We start from the raw sequence: 22,080 nt of genomic DNA, 5'->3' as shown, positions 1-22,080 counted from the left end.
TGACCCAAGTCCTCAGTAAAACATTTCCAAAATACACCTCCTAGCAGAAAGCTGTCCTTGTTTGTTTAAGATGATAAGATCATCTTTGTGAGTTTACATTTTACTGAATATGATGGCTGATCTTTTTGTATCTGGTTGAGGTACATACACACACACACAGATACACACAGACATACACAGAGACACATACACACTAACACACACACAGACACACATATACACTAACACACACACACTCAGACACAAACAGCACGTGAGTTCTTACTCATCCACTGACTCACCAGAAGGCCAGGATATTCAGAACTTACTGAATATAAATCCTTTACATTCACAACTAAACAAAAAAGTAGGCACCCATAGCCATGCAATGCTTGTTCTTAACAAAGTAAGGCAATTCATTGTGATTTTTCTCATTATGGTACTGATAGGTGAAAAATCAGGCCCCATATGTTTTGCAGTCACTAAGTCAACTAATGTATATGCTTCTTTGTTTTATGGGTGTATGTTTTATAGATTATGTTTGTCATTTGCTCATGTTGAAATTTCCACCTCCTATTGCCTTTTTAAAAAGTTGCATGAAACGGAAAAAAAGAAACAACTTCAAGCATTCAGATTCAAAGTGAAAAAGGAATGTACCCATAGATATGAAGGTGTCATTTAGACCTCCTGGAAATGAAGTTGTGCACCCATCAAGCACCTTTCTGATGGGAAAGTTTGGATGGATGGTGATTGTGAACATTTCCCAGGGAGGTTTGTCTTCTGATTCCTTGGAGTGATAAGTCGAAAGGTGCCTAGAATAAGTCAGGCAGGAAGAGTGATTCTCAGAGCCAAAAATAAAATCAGGGATATGTAAGGAGTGATGGCTCTTTCCAGCTGAAACTTTGCTGTGAACGGGGACAACCTGCTGTAGCCTCCTTTCCTCCCAAAGCCGTAACTGCTGCTTTTCCAAAGCAGTCCTTTCGCATTTCGTTGAATATTATATCTTTTGGTGGCCAGAGGGTTAGAAATCTGGGCATATTTACTTTTTCAATTAATGATTTGTAATGCAGCTAGCTTTATTGCATATTTATATTTATATTTTATATACATAATATATACAGCTTTATCATATATGGTTTATTGTATTTTCCAAAATGTCTATTAATCTAATTACTTACTGCTGGATTGCCAGGGAAGAACGGTTATGCAACATCTAAAAGATGTATATGATAGAGGTTTTATCATATTCAAATACCTCCTCTTGCTTTTCTCCACACACACACTTAAAACATTTCTATAAATTAATGAAAAAAAATGAACTCTATTTCACTGTTTTCTTCATATCCAGAAAGTTCTTTCTCTTGCCTGTCTCTACACTCACCCCTAACATTGAATGAACTTACCTAGACCTTTAAAACAACATCATCATCAGGATTTGGGGGGGTAAAGAGTGAGTAATATTAATGTGTGGTTCTATTTTTTTAAGTGATATTCACTTTTTCCCCACTGGTTGGGGGACACTGCAAAGCTTTTCTTACATTTAGGGAAATATATGTAAATTTGTTCCCATGAACAGAGTAGTAGACTGTCACAGGAGTGATTGATTTCTGTCTGAAATGCTGTTCTCCACATTATGTGTCTTCCTCGAGTCAGAGGAACCCCATTTAGTGGAGACTAACGCTAGCATTACATAAAGTCTACCCGAAATATTTTTTACTTTAAAATCTGGAAAACCATTAAATATGACTAATGATGGTCAGTTACTAACACAAATTTCTTCAGCTATTGCTAAGTCCACTGCATTTCTGGAATTATGAAGGGAATTATTTTGTCTTCTAATAACTACAAGAAGCATTCAGAATGCCGATTTACTAAGAGGAAGAGAGCCTGTATGTATCTTTTGGTAGCAAAATTCTGTTTCATCCAGATCATTTGATTAGGCTGGCTTGGTAAGGAAGAGAAAAGGACCAGCATGCTTTGTTTCTTAATGTTCATTTCTCAAATGGGAGGAAATCAGAGCCGGTGGTGTGGTTTAATTTAGTGTCTGGCACAGTGCTTTAAGCCCCTTGCCTTTGCTGCTCTGGTGCAGACCCTCTCCTGTCAGAGTAGGTGCCACTTAGAAAACAGCTCCTCCTGAAGGAGCTTTGATACGCCAGTGACCATTGACATCTACTGGATGAGGCAGGACTTGCATCATTTTAAGTCCAGAGGGCTCCTCGCAGGTCCTCAGCTCTATTTGGCGGTATCATGATGCCTCCTATAGGATGCTGGGTGCCAAATAGGAATTTAAAAAGCACTTTCCCATTTCCATGGAGCTGAATTATGCCTGGAAACAAATTAGTCAATTTCGTTCCAGTGCTGTGTGCTTATTTAACTTTCCCACCTTCCTAATTTGTTACTCAGGAGCAATAGTTATAATTCAGAGGGCAACGTGTCCACCTTCTTCTCCAAATGCGTGGGGCCTTTTCAGTAGAGGTCAAAAACAGCTTTTACATCTTTTGAATGAGCACTAATTTGATCACTTTCTTAGTTTTAATTTCCACGATTAAGACTGAGAGTTGTCAGCATAAGTTAGCGCTTCTTAATTATTGGCCTCATCTGCTGAGTGTAAGGTACTTATACAAGGTGCCCCCCCCCCCGCCTTTAGCCAGAGAAAGGATTCGTTAAAGGCAAGCTGTTTTGTGTGTGTTGACATATAATTTTCAGGTAGTACACACTCAGCACCCAGGGGTGTGGACTGACTAAGTCTAAGTTAATGTTTGTGCTACTTTTCTGTTACCTGGTATTGAACTAAAATGACAGCTGACAGAATGACCAAAATAGTTTGACACTGAAGTATCACCAGGTATTTATCTGAAGACTTTGTGTCAACATACACTCCTCATAGGAGATTTGGAAATGGAGATGGAAAGACACAGTGTAAGGAGGGAGAGGATATCCTCCAGCCATCCGTGGGAATTGGGTTACAAATGATAATTGGGAGGAGATCTTGTTGAGAAGTATATGGGTCCCAGTTAGGAAAATCCAGGAAAAAAGGAAGGAGAAACAGGTGTTAAAAGATAAGAAATGGGACTACCCTGGTGGCGCACTGGTTAAGAATCCGCCTGCCAACCCAGGGGACACGGGTTCGATCCCTGGTCCGGGAAGATCCCACATGCCGCGGAGCAACTAAGCCTGTGCGCCACAACTACTGAGCCTGCGCTCTCGAGCCTGCGAGCCACAACTACTGAAGCCTGCATGCCTAGAGCCCATGCTTCGCAACAAGAGAAGCCACCGCAATGAGAGGCCCGCGCACCACAATGAAGAGTAGCCCCTGCTCGCCGCAACTAGAGAAAGCCTGCGTGCAGCAACAAAGACCCAATGCAGCCGAAAACAAATTAAATTTTTTTAAAATTGAATAAGTCCTATTTTAAAAAAAAGATAATATTTTTGATTTTTCAAGTCAAAATGAATAATCGACCTACTTGAAAGCAGGGCTTGATGAAAAGAGAAATTATTGAATGGAAGTGAAAAGACGAGTTCTCTGAGGAGTGAGATTTGCTTCGGAAGGAGTAGAAAAAAAAGGTCTGAGCAAGATGGAGAAGCCCATGCCCATCCTTTTCAGTCACGTTGTCCAACTGGCAAGTAAAAATTCTCTGTCCTTTTGCCGTGATACTTCAAGATAGTTACACAAGCTCAATATCTTCGGCTCTATCAATAAAATGACTTTATTTCACATGCTGCCACCTCTTCCATCCAGAACTTGTTGAAGGTTTGGCAACATAAGAATGGCATATTCTCCTACCATGTTCCAAACCAATCATGGGAAAATGTCCACTCAAGGAGGAAAGTTATTGTACTGCTGTATTTCAAAGACTGATTTCATGACTGGTCTCTAGCTTCCTTTTAAAACCTTAGGCCAAGCATGAAGCATAGTAAACAGCACTTTGTTAGTGATAGGTACGTTAGCAGCAGCATTTCTGTTAATGGTTTTAAGCGCAGTTCTTGCTTTGAAATATAAGTGAGGGTTATTCAGTATGAATTTCAAAAGTGGAAAGATAACCTTGTACAATAGAAATTCTGTGAATTTGTGAAAAATATCCTCTTTCTGAGGAATACTGAAATCATTTTAAAAGATTAAGACAAAAACAAGTGCAACCAAATTTCTATTGAATCTGCCTAAATCTCACACTGGCTTAAACCTATATTCACACAGATGAGAGAAGGCCCAGGTGGTGGTTCATATAGTCCCCATTCTTCAGCCCTCTTTCTCCTTTGCACATGCGCACTAACATACTGTTCGCCGTACATTTCTTGCTCTGTGCAAGTTACTTAAATTTAGGATAGAATTGCAAAAAGCAGTAGAATGCTGCTTTCCAGGGTTTTTGCAGTTATGAAAACTTTAGGAATCCCCTCTACCTGGAAAGTAGGGTCCAGTTTTTATAGCTGCGCAGGAACTTGGACATGCTGTGAAGTTGAAAGTTTAGCTAAATCAAATGGAGGCATCGCTACATCCTAGTTATAGCTTTGTGGCTTTCCTACAGTGCTGGCCTCCCCAGATCCATCTCCTGCCTTGTCTGCTTGCTCTGAGAGGGGAAGCTGGGCTCCATCTTTCCTCCCCATGCCCCTAGTCCTCAACTAGCACCTTTGTTTTAATGTTCTGTCAGTAAGCCATTGAAGGCTACCTCTTTCGAGGATTGGAAACTCATCTGGAAGATTGCTAGCTTATGCTGGACTTAAACTTGCCTTTAACCCAGGCTTGGTCTCTAAAGTTTAAAGAGAAAAATAAAAAACACGAACAAGCTAACAATAAAATGCCGTCACCAAAGTAGCGAACAAAAACAAAAACCCAGCATGTAATTTAGAAAACTCTGCATTTAACACTTGTGGCTGCTCTGTCTGGTGGTAATCTTCCTGGGACTACTGTTGGTACTGTTACCATCACCAAGAGCAGGGTAACACCTGCCCTGCATTTGCATTATTTCCCACCTCTCATCACCAACCTTCTAAGCAGGGACCACTGGTTTCCCTGTTGTACAGGTGAGAGGCTGGCAGCCATAAGCGCAAGATCCTTAAGCAGGTGAGGGGCCCATTCGGCACTTTCATGCCAGAGCTCATATTCTTAAATCCTGCTCTGGACTGTTGCACAAATGTTTGCCTCTTCCGAAGGAGGAATAAAAGGAAAGGAAGACAAGAAATAGAGTAAAAAGGAGTGAGGAAAGTCTAACTGTTGATTTTGTGGGCAGTAGGAAGTATAGGGAATGCAATAACTTGCCCAATTTGACAGAACTGGAAATCTAACCCAGGTCCTAGGATTCAAACCCCGCATTCCTGGCTGCCTCCACAATTTTTTCCTGGGAGCTTATTAGCACTATGAGTAGTTTAGGAGAGGAGCTCAAATATAATATTGCCATTTTGTGTGTTATTAAATTTTTGTTATTTAATAAACCAAACTTACAACCACAGTATCTAAGAGATTCTCTACTTTGACCAGACCCAAAAGGAGCTAAAAAGTACAAATAGGATATATTGGGAATCTGGGATTGTCATGTACACACTGCTATATTTAAAATAGATAACAAGGACCTACTGTAAAAAAAAAAAAAAAAAGAAAAAATGAAATTAAAAAAATAAAAATAGATTTGGAATTATTGAAAATTAACATAGGTATTAAATATGTACAGTTTTGTATATTATACTTCAGTAAAGCTGTGAAAAATTAGCATAGAAATAATTTCTGAGATAAACTACCAAGATGGACAGTAGGTGTATGACATTATACGTTACAAAATTATCCCAAGTTCAACTTGAAAGGGAGGGCTTCACTGGTGGTGCAGTGGTTGAGAGCCCGCCTTCCAGTGCAGGGGACATGGGCTCCAGCCCTGGTCTGGGAAGATCCCACATGTCGTGCAGCAGCTGGGCCCATGTGCCACAGCTGCTGAGCCTGCGAGCCCCAACTACCGAGCCCACGGGCCACAACTACTGAAGCCTACGTGCCTGGAGCCCGTGCTCCGCAACAAGAGAAGCCACCGCAATAAGAGGCCCGTGCACCACAACGAAGAGTAGCCCCCACTCGCCGCAAGTAGAGAAAGCCCACGAGCAGCAATGAAGACCCAACGCAGCCAAAAATAAGTAAATTAAATAAATAAATTTATTAAAAAAGAAAAAACACTTGAAAGGGAAACGATTTTCTTTTCTTTTTTTTTAATCTGCCTCCTTTCCCTTCCTTGAATACAATACTCTTGAAAGACTGAATTCAAAAGTACAGATATATAGTCATCTTTGCTGGTCTTGGGAAGGTGTGAAATCCTATGTAACACTTAAAGTGTTTGATTTCATTCTGGCCTCCAGGCGTTGGTTTTCATTCAAATTTTGCTGTCATTTTCAACCAGGGGGACATGCTGGGCGTTTGCTTGAAGAGTCAGGTGGCCAGGGTACTTGGTGTGGCAGCGATTGCCCCTGCTGGAGAGCCAGGACACCAAGTAGAAGAGGTTTGTTTGTGTTTCTGTGCTTACAGTGAGCCATCACAGAGAGTAGAAATTAAACACTTTTTCTTAATGTGAGGAAAAAACAGTTTCTTCTTTGCATTCGATTATGCATTGGCTTCAGCAGTGTTTTCCAAAGCATCTTAGTGGGGAAACCTTGGATTTATAACCATTGGATACTGGCACTTTGCTTATTTTTATTTTTGCTTTCACCATGATTGGCTGTAAATTGACTACAAATGGGATCAACCGGTTTTCATTAAGGGGCCAAATGTAGCAGGAATGAGGTTCTCCACTCCCAGCTCTAAAAGTGAAAATACAGCATCGCATCCCCATTACTGTAGCCGCACCAGCACAGGCAGCCATCTCCTCCCGGATCACCCCCCACCCCACACTGCCACCCCCCCAAAAGAAAACTGGAGATAAATGAATGGCAGAATAAATAATTTATGCTAATGAAATTACTGCAATTAGTAGTTCTACAATGACCCTTTTAAAAGCCACAGCTGTTAATGTCAGGAAGTGCTGTCACTACTGACCTTATCATAAGAGAAAGTGACAAATTGAGAATGCAGGGAAGACCAGTCATCAAAGAGGTCTGTTCTGGAACGATTAGAGTTTTCTGAAAAACAGTGTGAATTACAACCAGCTGCTCCCTGGCTCTGCAAGTCTCCCATGCTGTGCCATTTTGTTAAGTCCGATAACAATAGTTATTTTGCCCCATTGAGACAAGTTGTCTCTGGCCACTTCTAGCTCTACCGGAAACCACTTCTTCCATCGGGGATTTACAAATGAAACTGTTGTTAAAGAAAGCTTTTCAGGGCAGCCGAGGAGCCTCCTCATAGGATCATGGTTGGGCAGAGGCCAGGTTTTGTTTTGTTTTTCTTTTCTGCAAGGAGGTTGCACTTGGCTGGGGACATATTTATATTTTAGAAATATACATGCTGGCTTTTAGTCTCATTAAAACAACACAGGACAGGCGTTAATTTCTGCCCATGTTTATATTGTAGTCAAGTTCTCTAAAAAATAAAATCCCTAAGGGGATATTTATATGGTGTTGCTTAACTTCCTTATAAATTTATATTCTGAATTCACTATTTGGTAATGTACATACATCTCAGATCTAGTAGAAACAAAGAATATTCAGGATTTGTATCATTCTGTATTTAACTTTTGCTTTAAAAACATTTTCGTTACTAGCCCAATGGATTTTTAATATGCAGAACAGTCTGGTATGTACATACTTTAAACCCAGTCAAGCGTTTTCTGTGAGGTTGGAGAGCCAAGTGTTTAGAAATTGCTTTGGAGCCGTTCTTCTCTGACAAGAATCGGCCTGTCTCTCCTCGCACCCCAGGTTGTGATATTAATGGCGCAGGTCTGAAACGTTTAACTGCATCACCAGCCACTTGTGTGCAATTTCCCCAAAGCTGTCTAAGCTTTATTGACAACACTTTGGTAAATTATGTGTGACTTTCCTAAGAGTTGGTGTAGCTCATTTAATTCATATTAATTGATTTTTAGGCTCCTGTTGATTAATTGAACCTGGTTCATCTCCTACAGAATGCAATAAATAATCATTAAAATGTGGGAGATGTGACTCCACAGATTAAAAAGGGAACTACTTCAGAAGTCAGAGAGGACAAAATGGAAAGAATGTCTAGTGGGGGGTTCTCCAGTAAGTCTTCAAAGTAGAGTTGCTCAATTTTGTGTTTGTTTCAAATGAGAATACATATAATCATACTATTTTTCTCCCAGGAGCAGTGACTTTTATACCTTATCCTCCAGTTTGTTTCCACATGGGTTCTTATAAAACTGTGTATTTCTCAGTTTAACCTTTTTTTTTTTTTCAGTGACTGTTGGTTTTCTTTGGCTGACGTTTAGCTTGAAAGCAACACCAAAAATACTTCTCTGAGTACTGTGTCTCAATTTCTCCATTTTCTCTTGCACACGCTTGATAAAAATCAAGTCGTGAAAAGCAGTGCTTGTGTTCCATCTTGGCTTTTGGTTTTGATATGTGGAGCACATATAAATCCTTTGGCCTACTTGGCAAGAAGAGGTTACTGAGCTGGAAGGTTTCTTGTCGTCTCTCCAATCCCGTGGACATCTCTGAAAGACTAAGTTTTCCTAGAAACTAAGCTGTTCTGGCTTTTAGAAAATAAATACTGCATAATTTTGCTGATTTTTCTTCTTTTATAAATTTGCATTTTTGTTTTCATTTGAGAGAATTTCATGTGAATTGCCATGTGTATGTTTCAGCCCCTGGATAAAGATTCTATTAGCCTCTTCATGGCACACGTTCACACCAGCGTAAACGAAATGAGTACCAGGTATTACCAGAATGAGAGAAGATACAACTATACCACCCCAAAGAGTTTTCTGGAACAAATATCACTGTTTAAAAACCTGTTGAAGAAGAAACAAAACGAGATATCCCAGAAGAAAGAGCACTTGGTGAATGGCATCCGGAAGCTACAAACCACAGCCTCTCAGGTATGACCCGGGTATGTTACTACTGAGTGAAATCAACGCTCCTAAAATTAAAAAATACCTTTGCTTTTGAAGCAGCAGTTTAACCTACTTGTATAAGATGCATCGTGCTAAAATTTACAGTTTAATGATATAGAGAACACACAGTTCCTGCTTTCCTAAGGCTGAAAAGGGATCAGCCAGTTACACCATCACAGCTGGTTTGGAGAGAGCCCTTCCGTTGTTGGCCTGACTCCGTGCCGGGCAGTGTCGAGATGTTGAACAGAACAGGCACAGCTGGTTCCCCTCTCCTCTTACACTGCTTTGATGCTCTGGGCTTATCATCAGGAACTTTGTCACAGGACAATGGAAATCAGATCCCTCTTGGTCTCAGATTCTCAACCCCCAGTGAAGGCAGCGTTTCCTGGCCGATGCTGTGATAAAGGGTGTTGGGATTGGGGTCCCTAAGTATAGCAGTCTTCTCTGGCCTTGGTGTCTGATCTGCTCCCTTTAGCCACTATCTCTCTTAGGTGAAAATATCCAGTGTTGCTTTCTTTCTCAACCATAACGCCTCCACTACCTTGAAGGACGGCACCTCTAACCTCCTGGAGCCAATCAGGAGGGAATTTGCATAGGATGCTAATCATGTGTGGGTCTGCACACATATTATCAGATTTTATGGTTAAAAATCAAACAAGTATATGAAGTAGGTGTTCCTACTGAAATTTTACACTTGAGGCTTCAAGAGTTGAAGGCCACAGAGCCCATGAGTTTTGAGTTGGAGCCCAGATCTATGTAAAGCCCATAGTTCCAAGCTGCCTCTCTGTGACTGGTAAAAGGAATTAGAATGAGAGAAGACAAAGACTGTGGAGATGGGCCAGCCAGGCTCTAGAGCTAGAGGAAAAAAACAGTCCTCACTGGTGGTCACCTCAAGGCCAGAAACTCCCAGGGCCTTTTCAGAGTATTTGTCATCAGGTTGTACACCCATATGCTTTTCAAGAAATTGGGCCAGTTTTCCCCCCAAGAGTACTGGTGGCCCATCCATGCCTAGGCTGGAAATGAGACAGAACCTGGCTGGGGGAGTGTATGTTGGTGACTTTCACCCTGAAGGACTCTCTGGCCATGTCCTTCAAGTATGTCTGAAGGCCAAAGCATCACTTGCCTCTTTCCCCCTTCATTTCATACACCAGGAATGGCTCTTCGGTGAAACACTGTGATCTGTGCTGAGCAGTGAGTAGATGGACCACGATTGGGAAAGAGAAACTGCAGTGAGGAGGTTTACACGACAGTTTCCAAGACTGAGTGTTGCAAAGAATAGTTGCTGGAAAACCCCCAAAGAATATATTCCTATATGTGCATCTTTTCTTTCACTTTCAAAGAATGTCTTTCTTTGCTCTCTCTTTTTATAAATGTTTTATCTTACTCTTTTTGCCTTCTTTCTCTTTCATTTGTTTTCCCTCTCCCTGTCCCTCCAGTTCCATCTCACTTGAATCAAAACCCTTTTCCCTAGTAAAGACTTTTTGCTAGGAGTCCTGTTAAGCTAAAAGTGGAAGAGATCTGTATCCCAGAGCATTTATGTCCTTCTGAAGGATGACCCAAAATGAGCCTGTTGACTTTACCCCACGAAATGACAGTGTTGGCTAAAGTGAACTCAATACCGGTGGGGCCTCTGCCACACTGCGAGAGTTTTCTCCCCAAATGACAGAGACTAAAGCACGGGGAGTAGCATCCTGGTTCATCTCAGTGGTGGCAGCATCTCAGTCACAGAGAAGAAGAAGAGAAAGTCTGTGGTTTCCTGACAGTCATCTCAGTTGTGTGTTGTTGAGCTGGGGGTTGGGGAGAGGAAGAAAGAAAGGGGGTGCCTGCCATGTTCACAGCTGTTTGGGGTTTCCTCATTCCCCCTCAGCTATAAACAATAGGCAGAAAGTCTGAGAAGATACACAAGGTCTTGATGGAAGGACTACTGATGAGTTCTTGCCATTAGGTGTTTGTGCATGTGGTTGGAATATCTAATAGCACCTTAAGAGTTTTTAAAATCAATTTATTTTGAAGAGGAAGCATAGTCTCCTATGTGGACAACCAGAAAGCCTGACAGTGTAAGATCAGGTGGTGTGCAGAGCAAGATGTCTTCATCTTGGAGCATGTGCCCTTGCAGCAGTCCCGCACAGCTGGATATCCATGCCGTCTGAAATATGTCCAAACCGTAGCGCTGTTCATGCATTGCAGCAAAGCCCTAAACCCCTTCTTTAGCCAGGTAGCCCCTCTGCAGATTTAGCGTAGGTCATAATAGAGAACCCAAGTGAATTCTCTTCATCCATAAGGCTCGCATCCAGGGCTTGAGTTGCTTTCGATATTTCAGACTTAACAGCTTCCTTAGAGACTGAAATCAGGGCTTGAAATAAGTTTCCTCCTAATCTCTTGGATGATGATTTTGATTATGGCCTAACATGTGACTAGTTTCACACGGCTAAAAAGAAGAGAGAAGCAAACATCACTGTGCAGTGTGACCCTGAGTTCATAAAGAGGCTAAAAAAATCAGTCTTAGCTTAAACTCTAGTAGTACAGGTAGCAGTCACAGTACCAGCTGTGCCTTTTAGGGTAGAGTGTAAAACCCATGTTGGCGGGGAGGTTACAGGCATCCTTGGATATAGCAGTGGAGTGTGGTTCCACAAGAGGAAATTCCTGAAGTGTTTTTAGCAATGGAGTCAAAATAAATGGTTGTGATTGTTTTTTTGTGATTTAAAAAAAAACACACACACACACAAACAGTAATATTTATACCCCACAGGGGGCATGAATGACACATGCTCGGGTGACATGTGCTCAGGTGGGGACAGCTGGTGGTGCTTCCCTGAGCTGAGAAGATAAATGTCTGGTTGGTGCTGACATTAAGTTAATGACTTTTTCCGCAAAACCATTCGAAAACATTATTCTGTTGATTCGTGTGTTTAAAAAGAAATGCATTTTTTTTTAAACACAGGGGCTGCATTTTTTCACATGGAATTAAAGTCAAATCAGGGTAGAAGAAGAACCAAGATGGAAATTGCTAGGCACCCCTGAATTCACTTAAAAAAATAAGCTATATCTGATGTTTGTTGTTATTGACACAGGTTTCTTCAAAGTCATGACTTTTCCTTTAGGTAGGGGATCTGAAAGCCAGACTTGCCTCTCAAGAAGCTGAGTTACAACTGAGAAATCACGATGCGGAAGCTCTGATCACGAAGATCGGGCTTCAGACGGAGAAAGTGAGCCGGGAAAAGGCCATCGCGGATACCGAAGAGAGAAAGGTGAGGCTCATTCCACCATTTAGAGTACAGAGCTATATTTAGCACAAAATAAACCTTTGTAGGTGAACAGTTTTGAACAACTTCCTCTCCAGGGAGCGTAAAATCTAAAGAATTATTATAGTTACACATGTAACAGCATTTCACACCGTGATTACCACTTGACCTTTCTTTACATTATGCATTTTCCCAACCTTTTAGCTCTTTTAATGATATGAAAGAACAATAAATACTGAGCTCATTCAAGCATATAATGGATGTGGATCTTGAACATCAGGCCTATTTGTAATACAGTAAAGGTCAGGAAGTCACCTCCCGAGGTTTCTAAAGCTTTTCAGTTTTTAGGCAAATTGAACAACTCAATTGTTAACAAAGCCCATTCCGTCACTTTGCAAGACGGTTTTCGAATTTTGCATTTTAATAACACAACTTGAGTTTATTATTATATCCTAAGCTAAATTTGTTCTTTTTCAGTCAGTGGAGGCCCTGGCATTCTGTATGATGTTTTATTGTTGGAAACAATTACTTTTAAGATTATATAGCTTCTGCTTTCTTTGTACTTGGGTTTCCAGTAATTCTGAAATAAATATGTTATATTGTCATCTTCTCTTACCAAAACTTCAGCTCCAAGTAGAAGGTATTTTATTTTTGTGTATCTCACTTCCCAAAAGAACTATAGCAAACAGAATGATTACTAAATGTTTGTTTAAAAATTGAATGACTGTATATGTGCAAGGTCAGTTATCTTATTTTAGACAAAAGATTATAATCAGGGCTTAGTTAATTAAAAAATGTAAATTATGCGTCGCATAGCCTGGGAATCAGCAGCCATTATGCTATTATTCTGCATTAACGATATGAGAAAATATCTGTGTTTTACCAGTGATGTTGCCGTTCATTAATAGGCAGTTGAGTTGTTTTCCTTTTGTTGTAATGTGTATTGAGCATGTTTGCCTTTAACTTGCACAGCTAAAGACTTTAAAAGCATAGTGAAAGTCAAAATGCTAAATTAATGATTTTTTTTTAAACTTATTTTTGAAGTTAAAGATAAGGCATGTTTGGCATGGCCGAGAGGCATGTGATTCCTAATTCTGGTAATAAATATTTCCATTGAGTTTCAGGTAAATGGAAGATATCCTTAAAAGTATATTTTTATCTTCAGTAATTAGGTCTCACACATGGTGTGATTATCATAAGCTAATTCCACCCAGGGGATGTTTTTCAGGCATTACACAAATTTGTGATACTCCAATAATTACTATATCATAACCCATCTCTACAGATCTTAAAACATGACGAGTACTCTGGAGGACTTTTCACATTTTTGCATGTGACTTTCTAAGTCAAAATTATCCTCACAAACGGGGAAAAATGTTTTAGCAAATTAGAACTCATCTGACAGGTTGTTTCGTGAAGTTCTCCAAACATGGAAAGGACACATAGTATTTTGTATATCTAATCTGTACCAAGAAATAAAAATAATACTTAAAATTATTTTCATTTTATCCATGAGGCTTAATTTAGTTATAAATAACAAATATTGTCTGAGCACCTATTTTTTTGCCTGGCACTTTTCTAGGTTCTTGAGGATATATGTATATGATATGCAAGGTGCCTGCACGTAGCTTACATTGTAATGGGAAAGACAGGAGACAAGTGACCTGTTGATAGACAAGGTATTTTGGGTTAGCGATAAGGCTATGATGAAAGTCAAGTGATGTTATGGTAGAAAGAACTCTTTTAAGTTGGTGGTCATGGAAGGAGAATCTATTTGTAATTGAACTATGTAGAGTCAAGGAATTAATCAAGACCAAGTATGTGCTATGGGCTCACATTGGTCATATGTTCATCAACGTGCTAGATTCTATGTGGTTATTAAAAAAGGGTGTATATGGTCTCTGTGATTCTATGAAATTGGGGTCTCAAGATTTAATACTTAAGAAGTAATTAAAAAATAACAAAAGTATGTTGCCACATTTAATATGGCTAAACAAATATTGGGGTTTAGAGGCTGTCTTGCTGTGCATCTTGACAGCCCGTGTAGAGAAGCTGGTTGAAATTGTTGCTTCAAGTTTATAAAATCATCGAGGACTGTTCAAATCATGGGCATCGCCAGCAGTGACCTCAGGTAACAGAAGCACCATTAAGCTTGTGAAAATTAGATCTTCCATCTTTGTTTCACTTATCAGCTCCAAATTCTAAGGATCCTCTGATCCCTTTCAAACTGCTTTCTTTGTTGAATAGTAATCCTCATGAGTGAAGGTGCCTTCCAAATTGCAGAGCTCATATAATCTCTTCAAAAGGTGGACATCCACCCTGATTTTGAATGATCTTCAGTTTTTTAATGTTTCTTTTCTAAAGATGGGTGGGGCTGAATTTTAGGACCATCAGGAATTTCTTAAAGACAGGTGAGAGCCATGTACTTGTTAGCTAAGGCTGCCATAACAAAATATCAGGGACTGGGAGGGTTAAACAACAGAAATTTATTTTCTCAGCGCTCTGGAGTCTGGAAGTCCAAGGTCAGGGTGTTGGCAGATTTGGTTTCTCCAGAGGCCTCTCTCTCTCTCTGGTCTTGCAGACAGCCACCTTCTCTCTGTATCCTCATATGCCCTTCCCTCTGTGCACACACCCCTGCCAACTCTTGTGTGTAACCAAATTTCCTCCTCTTATAAGGACATTAGTCAGATTAGATTAAGCCCCACCCTAACAGGCTCGTTTTAATTTAATCATCTCTTTAAAGGCCCTCTCTGTAAATACGATCACATTCAGAGGTCCTGGGGTTAAGGCTTCAACCTGAGAATTTTGAATGGACACAGGTCAGCCCAAAACAAGCAGTTATTGTGACTTTATCCTCTTGTGACCGCCACTGAATTTCATGAACCATCTGCAAGGAGCTTTTGACTAGCAGAGGGCAGAAAAATTCTGGCGTACCCAAGAATGGGACAGTCTCCAAATCTGCTTTAATGGACGATGGTAGAGGGAAAGCACATACTCTAAGCCATCTGTGTAGCTCTTCCACCTTCTCCAGGTTGGGCCTCACTAACCAGTCCACAGGAACCTTGTTTGGGGTGGGAGCGGCAGAGGAAATTGCACAGTGAGGCTTCCCAAGTCCCTGAGATACAAAGCATTTTCACAACTCTAGTGTAGTTGCACTTAGGGTGAGAGGGATTGGGAATAAGAAATAAGTTGACCAACCTAGAGTTTTTTTTTTCTTTTTTTCGGTACACGGGCCGCTCACTGCTGTGGCCTCTCTCGTTGCGGAGCACAGGCTCTGGACGCGCAGGCTCAGCGGCCATGGCTCACGGGCCCAGCCGCTCCGCGCATGTGGGATCTTCGGGGACTGGGGCACGAACCCGTGTCCCCTGCATCGGCAGGCGGACTCTCAACCACTGCGCCACCAGGGAAGCCCCTAGAGTATTTTTTTCATTTGCATTTGTGGGATTTTAGTTATTAAATGTTCTAAATTGCTCTGTTTATCAAAATTACGCAAAGGAATAATACTCCATTAACAGTAAAGGAGTTAGAGGGAGAAGACTCTATGACCCCCAGTCTCATAGAAATAGCATTTAGAAGAAATACTCTCTAAGTATTAAAAAACCATGATCCTGAGTCCAGTTTAAAATGATGTTATTACAAATGGGCACAAACAGCATGTGTAGGTTTAGTATATCCTTAAGGAAAATAAATAAGCCTGATGTAATAACTCACTCAAATACAGTCTCTGTTTCATCCGTAGCAGTATTCTCCAGCGCATTGAAAATGTATAATAGTATCCTTAGAGTTTTCATGGTCCATTCCTGGCAGCTTTGAGGATTGTGGTTTTAGAGCAGTTCTCTGTAAGCACGCAGAGTTTCCTTACAGGTGTTAACCGTAGCCCGTAAGTATTGGCCGGAGGTCACATATCTACCATGGACCAATTATGTTCATAAAAGGTGCAGTACATAGCAGAATAACGGTTAATCAGGAGAAGGGTAATTTCTGCTAATAAAGCTGTGGTAGACAACAGAATTTGTTGTGAGCAGTGTTTACGTTTATGGGTACAGTTTTAAACCTGTTCAATCCAAACACATCTGAACGAATGCACTTTTGTTCACACTTGATCATTCACAATCCCCATCACGTCAGCAACCATCCCATATGCTGACTGGATCCTGGTGCCCAGCGCCACGCTTTGAAAGTCACATTTCTGCTGAGGACAAAGATTTTATTCTTCCTGGACATTCGAGTTCTATCAGTGTTCTAGAGGGAGGAGGATAGAAACCCCAAAGGTTCTCATTTTGGCTTGGTTCGAGTTTACCAACATGGCTTCCCTATATCCATATTATATGTGTTCATGCCAGGGGGCTAATGCAAGACCCTCTTTGGCATGTGAATAGTGTCCCTGGACCCTCAACAGTAGAGCGGACAGCAAACATCACGGTCCCATTGCCAAAGATAGACCTGGGTTGCTGCAGCTGTAGTTTCTTACCAGGTCCTTAGCGAAACCAAGAATTAATCTTCATAAAAATTTTTTCTGTGATTAAGCATGCATGGGATAGAACAATATCTTCTAGTCAGTTGAACAAAAAAGCTTCACATTTATTCTTAAAAATTAGTTAACGTGACCTTTAGGTAATGTAAATGTGAGTAATCAGGTAATGTAGGCAAGCTAAATGTAAGGAAAAATGAGAGAATTTTAGCAAAAATATTTTGTGGTCTAGGTTACTGAGCCAGCTTGGATTTTCACTTGTTCAGGACTTGCTGAAAAAGAAAACTGAAGAACAGAGGAATTGCTTAATCTTGCATTTATTATTAGTGGCACCTTGTAACTAAGATAGAGCCTGTCTTGGAGCATTTTGATATTTGATTCCATTTGTTTTGTGTGTTTTGTGTGTGCGCAAAGCTTTGTGTATACACTGTACCTGAAGGGAAGTTAGTCTCTACAACAAATTCCTCCCCTGTTCAAATACAGACGAATTATTGAACAGTGCCTCAGAGGCAGCCTGGATTTTTCAGTAGAGATATCTGAGATGATAATTTGTGTATGTGGGTTTCTGTGTTTTTCCTCTTTGATTAGGTGACAGCTATTCAGACTGAAGTGTCCCAGAAACAGAAGGAGTGTGAGGCCGACTTACTTAAGGCTGAGCCCGCTCTGGTGGCCGCGACAGCTGCTCTCAATACACTCAACAGGGTAAGGATGATTCCTTGGCTCAGGGTTTCCTCAAAATAATATTTGGAGGTTATTAGAGTTTGAATAACTGAACTAAGGGTGAAATTCATGCAACCAAAGAGTTTTGAAAAAGGAAAGAAAGTCCCATTAAATGTTACAGTTGAAACAAATATTTGAGGTCATCATTGTAGTTCACCTTCCTTTCCCATCCCGGAGTTTGTCCTTCACCCCAACAAGCAGTCTCCTTTTGAATACTTCCAGTGCCATGCAGTTTATACTCTTATGAAAGGCAGTTCTATTGTTAGCAATTGGATTTGGCCCAAGTCCAGTGATTCATATTATGTGTTGCTTTAAGAACCAAGTGAGGGATTCTCTACTTCCTCTGGATATAAAAAAATAGTATTAATGAGAGACCCTCAGGAAAAGAGCAACAGGCTGGAATCAAAGACACCTAGGTTTGACCCACACCGTTTTTCCTGGCTTCACGTTATTAGCAAAACCTCACTGAGTATTCGAATTCCCGTAAGAGAAAATAATCTGTGATGGTCAGAAGGAGAGATGGAATTATGGGCAATGTCATTCTAAGAGCCTACAGCTGGTCTTGCCCCTGGGTTCTACTAGGCCTCTGGGGTGAATCCTAGGGCATTACTAGGCCTGAGGATCTTAAATTCAGCTTCAAAGAGGAAAGGATCCAGACATTCCCTGCTCTTCAAAGAAATATTCAATTCATTTCTCTAAGTATTCTTTTGAAGGAGGTAGTTTTGACTGTGAACAGCGAATGATTATCTTCATGGATGTTTCTTATAGTATTACCATAAAGCTGAACAATTTAAAAGAACATACGTATACCATGATGGAAGATTGATTATTCTGCGTTCAAATATCCTGCTGCCATTAAAATTATATTGTTGAATCCTAGCTAGCAGCAAAATGTTCATGATGTATTAAGTGAATAAAGCAGATTATAAAATACGATTTAGTGTAACGTTTTTTTATAAGAATATGTTTGTGCATAGGAAAAAATTGGGAAAAAAGAGTAATAGTAACTGATTATTTCTGAGTAATGGAATTCTGTGTTTTCCTCTTAGCACTAGAATGTTTATTTTCTTCTTTGTGCTTTGCACTGGCAACTTTTCCTCTGAAGATATTATTATATACTCAGTCAAAATAAATTAATATCACTTAAATGTAAAGCTCAGTATATTTATAAATGATGAAAGAATCTTGGTTACCCAGCTCTCAGTTAGCATTAGCATATTTTAAGTTTTTGCTTTTGCTCCTATTTTCACACCCTTTCTGTTCTTCGCAGTCATTTCCCAAATAAAGAGCCAGTTTATGGTAATGGAGGAGAATCAGGTTCAACATTTGATAAGGCTTTATAAGCAAGAGTGTATAATACAGCTCAGGAAATTTCACAGGAAATCCTTTTTAAAAAAACATGTATCATGAACCTACATATATTTCTTATAGATACTAATTCTTGCTCCAAAGTATTTGTCCTCATACTGGTGATTTATCCCATGAATACCATCTGTTGAGTAAATCAAGATTCTGACCTGTGGAGGTTAAGGAGGAACGCAGAAAGGAGGTTCAGGCTATGCGGGCATCTTCCCAGTTGACAGTCATTATAGTGTAATAGAAGATGTTTTTTGTGCATGTAAAGCAGAAAAACAAAACTAAGAGACTCTGAACTAAGGGACTCTGTTTCTGGGAGGGCCTGGTTAAAAGGCAAATATATTCCATAGGTGGGATAGACCCATAAATACCTTAAAACCTATATGTTTATGAAATTCCCTGGACTCAGTGTGCAAGGCTCTGCAGGACTGGTAGATCAGGCAGATAAATTTAGTTGGAAGCCAGAAAGGGCAGTGATGTTTCCGAAGTACCAGAAAAGCGCCCAGCAAGAACTGAACCTCCTGGAGTTCCACGGTGGTGGGACCCCCGGGTGGGCGGCAAAAACTGCCCAACCGAGACTGGTATGGAAAGGAGAGGGTGGAAAAGACCATCCACTGAAGACCAGCTTGATGACCTAACAGCTGGTCTTGAGAAACCAGACCTCTCCTGGTCTTGAGAGTGTGTGTGCTTTTTTTCAGGTCAATCTCACTGAGCTGAAAGCCTTTCCCAACCCTCCAAATGCAGTTACCAACGTTACTGCAGCCGTGATGGTCCTTCTGGCTCCCCGGGGCAGAGTGCCAAAAGACCGGAGTTGGAAGGCAGCTAAAGTCTTCATGGGAAAGGTATCAGGCAGCCCGGCAACATGAAAATCCCGACAATTTCTCTGTTCAGTTCTGTGGTTATACTTGACAGCAGGGGTGGGGGAAGGATGGACTGGGACTTTGGGATTAGCAAATAAGAACTATTATATATATAGATTGGATGAACAACAAAGTCCTACTGTATAGCACAGGGAACTATATTCCATGTCCTGTGATTAAGCAAAATGGAAAAGAATACGAAAAGAATGTATATATACGTATAACTGAGTCACTTTGCTGTTCAGCAGAAATTAACACAACATTGTAAATCAACTATACTTCAAAAAAATAAATTTTTGAAAAAACATACAATTTGAGGAGAAAGAGGAAAGCTATAAAATTCCCAACTGCTAAAAAAAAAAAATCATCTTCATATTTGCTAAGTGTAATCTGCTGTATGTTCTCTAGACTTAGAATTTTGTTTGCCAAGTTGGAGGTTAGCGTAGGGTTGTAGCACACCTAAGTCAACACCAGCAGCCGTTGGAAGGGTGCTAATTATTTTCAAAGTTATTAAAGCAGTTAAGTGTAGGAGGGAGAAAATTACATGGATGTCTTATGCTGGAAAAATGTTACTAAGGTACACGAAGGTGAAGCAAAGGGATTTGGGGGTATGTGTTTTTCTTTTTCTTTTCTTCAACATGTGAATGCCTCCTGTGCAGGGACTGAATATTTTACCCTGGGATAGAAGGGATTTTAAAAGTGTCCATTGCTAATTCTAACTTTATACTCTAAACACTGAAAAAGTCAAACCAATTTTGCCTTTGTAATGTGAGTCCTAAAAGCTGATTTTAACTTTTGATCTTGGAATTTTCTCTGCCACCCAAATGGCTCATTGCAATAAGTCTTTTTGCCTTACAGGTGGATGATTTTTTGCAGGCGTTAATTAACTATGACAAAGAGCACATTCCAGAGAACTGTCTAAAAGTGGTGAATGAACAGTATTTGAAAGACCCGGAGTTCAACCCAAACCTGATTCGGACCAAATCTTTTGCAGCAGCTGGTCTCTGTGCCTGGGTCATCAACATCATTAAGTTCTATGAGGTATATCAGTTGTGATCAGATGGTTTACGGGTGTTATTCAGGAAGGGCCGTACATATATTAATTTCTAGGCCAGCAAAAAATGTAAAATAATTTAACATTATCTGAATAAGATAAAGTTCTAAGAATGAGACATGAAAGTGTCAGATTAAACAGAATTCTCTACAGGAGGATATTTGAAGTGTTGGAAACTATCTTTTTTTAGGGTAGAGTGAGTAGCTTTTTTTTTTTACTTAACTAATTGATTTATTTTATTTTTGGCTGTGTTGGATCTTTGTTGCTGCATGCAGGCTGTCTTTAGTTGCGGTGAGAGGGGCTACTGTTTGTTGCAGTGCATGGGCTTCTCACTGCGGTGGCTTCTCTTGCTGTGGAGCACGGGCTCTAGGCCTGCGGACTTCAGTAGTTGTGGCACGCGGGCTCGGTAACTGTGGCTCGTGGGCTCTAGAGCACAGGCTCAGTAGTTGCGGCCCACGGGCTTAGTTGCTCCATGGCATTTGGGATCTTCCTGGACCAGGGTTCAACCCCATGTGCCCTGCCTTGGCAGGCAGATTCTTAACCACTGCATCACCAGGGAAGCCCGAGTGAGTAGCTTCTTTAGATCAAATAGCAGCAATTAATTTGATTTGATTAGATAAAAGCATGTTGGGTAGATCAATTATATTTATTTATTAATTATATTTATTTATCAAATACTTGTCCATCAGTTATGTCCCAAGAACTTTGCAAAGGACTAGATGTGAAAAGGGAACAGTACACAGCCCTCCACTGGGAGGAACTTTCTCCTTTTTGTCTTGGAAGGTTGTGTGTTATACCCAAAGATGGAATTGCTGAGGAAATGCCAGTGTCATTCCCAGAATGATTTTCAGAAAATTGGATTATGTCCTTTACACGGGAGACCCACAGGAATAGGACCCTGTCAGTCTCACCATCTCTTTAGTGGAAGCCTGTATCAGGCAAGACTGCAGACAGATCACAGCTGATGGGCAGCCTCTCCCCATAATGACACACCTGACCGCTGTGCTGGCCTCACATCCTAGGTGAAAAGATGAGCCCAGAGCTAGACCGTGGCTGTGTTCTGTGTCATTTTGCTATAAAATAGGAAATAAAATTTAATTTCCTTTCTCTCTCCCCAACAGGAGAATAATTGATCCACTCAAATGCTTAAACCACTCATTCAAATAACATTTAAGGTGGCCAGGAACTTAGAAAAGAAAGTGTGGTTAATACTGGGTGAGGACATCTCCCACATTCCTTTCTGGGTTCAGAGAATTTCTCTACACAGCTTTTCTGCCTTAAAGGCTAGACCTGATCCCACCTTCAGCTGTAGTTCCTATACACTACAATTTCTGTTGATATGAGGATTATCTCCAAATTTTATGAAAAACTAATTTTAGTATCTTAATGGTATTTGACGTGTATAGCATTTTATGCAAATGCTTGTAAC

The 22,080-nt window shown here is 40.5% G+C and overlaps 1 protein-coding gene across 1 annotated transcript in view; it reads left to right on the top strand.

Moving 5' to 3' along the window:
• DNAH11 (dynein axonemal heavy chain 11) overlaps nucleotides 1-22,080 on the top strand; it is a 324,062-nt gene that overhangs the window by 201,245 nt on the left and 100,737 nt on the right. Inside the window, 5 exon segments of the mRNA XM_082845873.1 lie at nucleotides 8,700-8,933; nucleotides 12,050-12,196; nucleotides 17,250-17,363; nucleotides 19,436-19,579; nucleotides 20,456-20,638. Coding sequence (XP_082701999.1) covers nucleotides 8,700-8,933; nucleotides 12,050-12,196; nucleotides 17,250-17,363; nucleotides 19,436-19,579; nucleotides 20,456-20,638 — 822 coding nt within the window.

The sequence above is a fragment of the Leucopleurus acutus genome (assembly GCF_964270905.1).
Source record: "Leucopleurus acutus genome assembly, chromosome: 9".
NCBI lineage: Eukaryota > Metazoa > Chordata > Mammalia > Artiodactyla > Delphinidae > Leucopleurus > Leucopleurus acutus.
The sequence above is the reverse complement of the archived record's forward strand: the minus strand, read 5'-3'. Positions and strand labels throughout refer to the sequence as shown.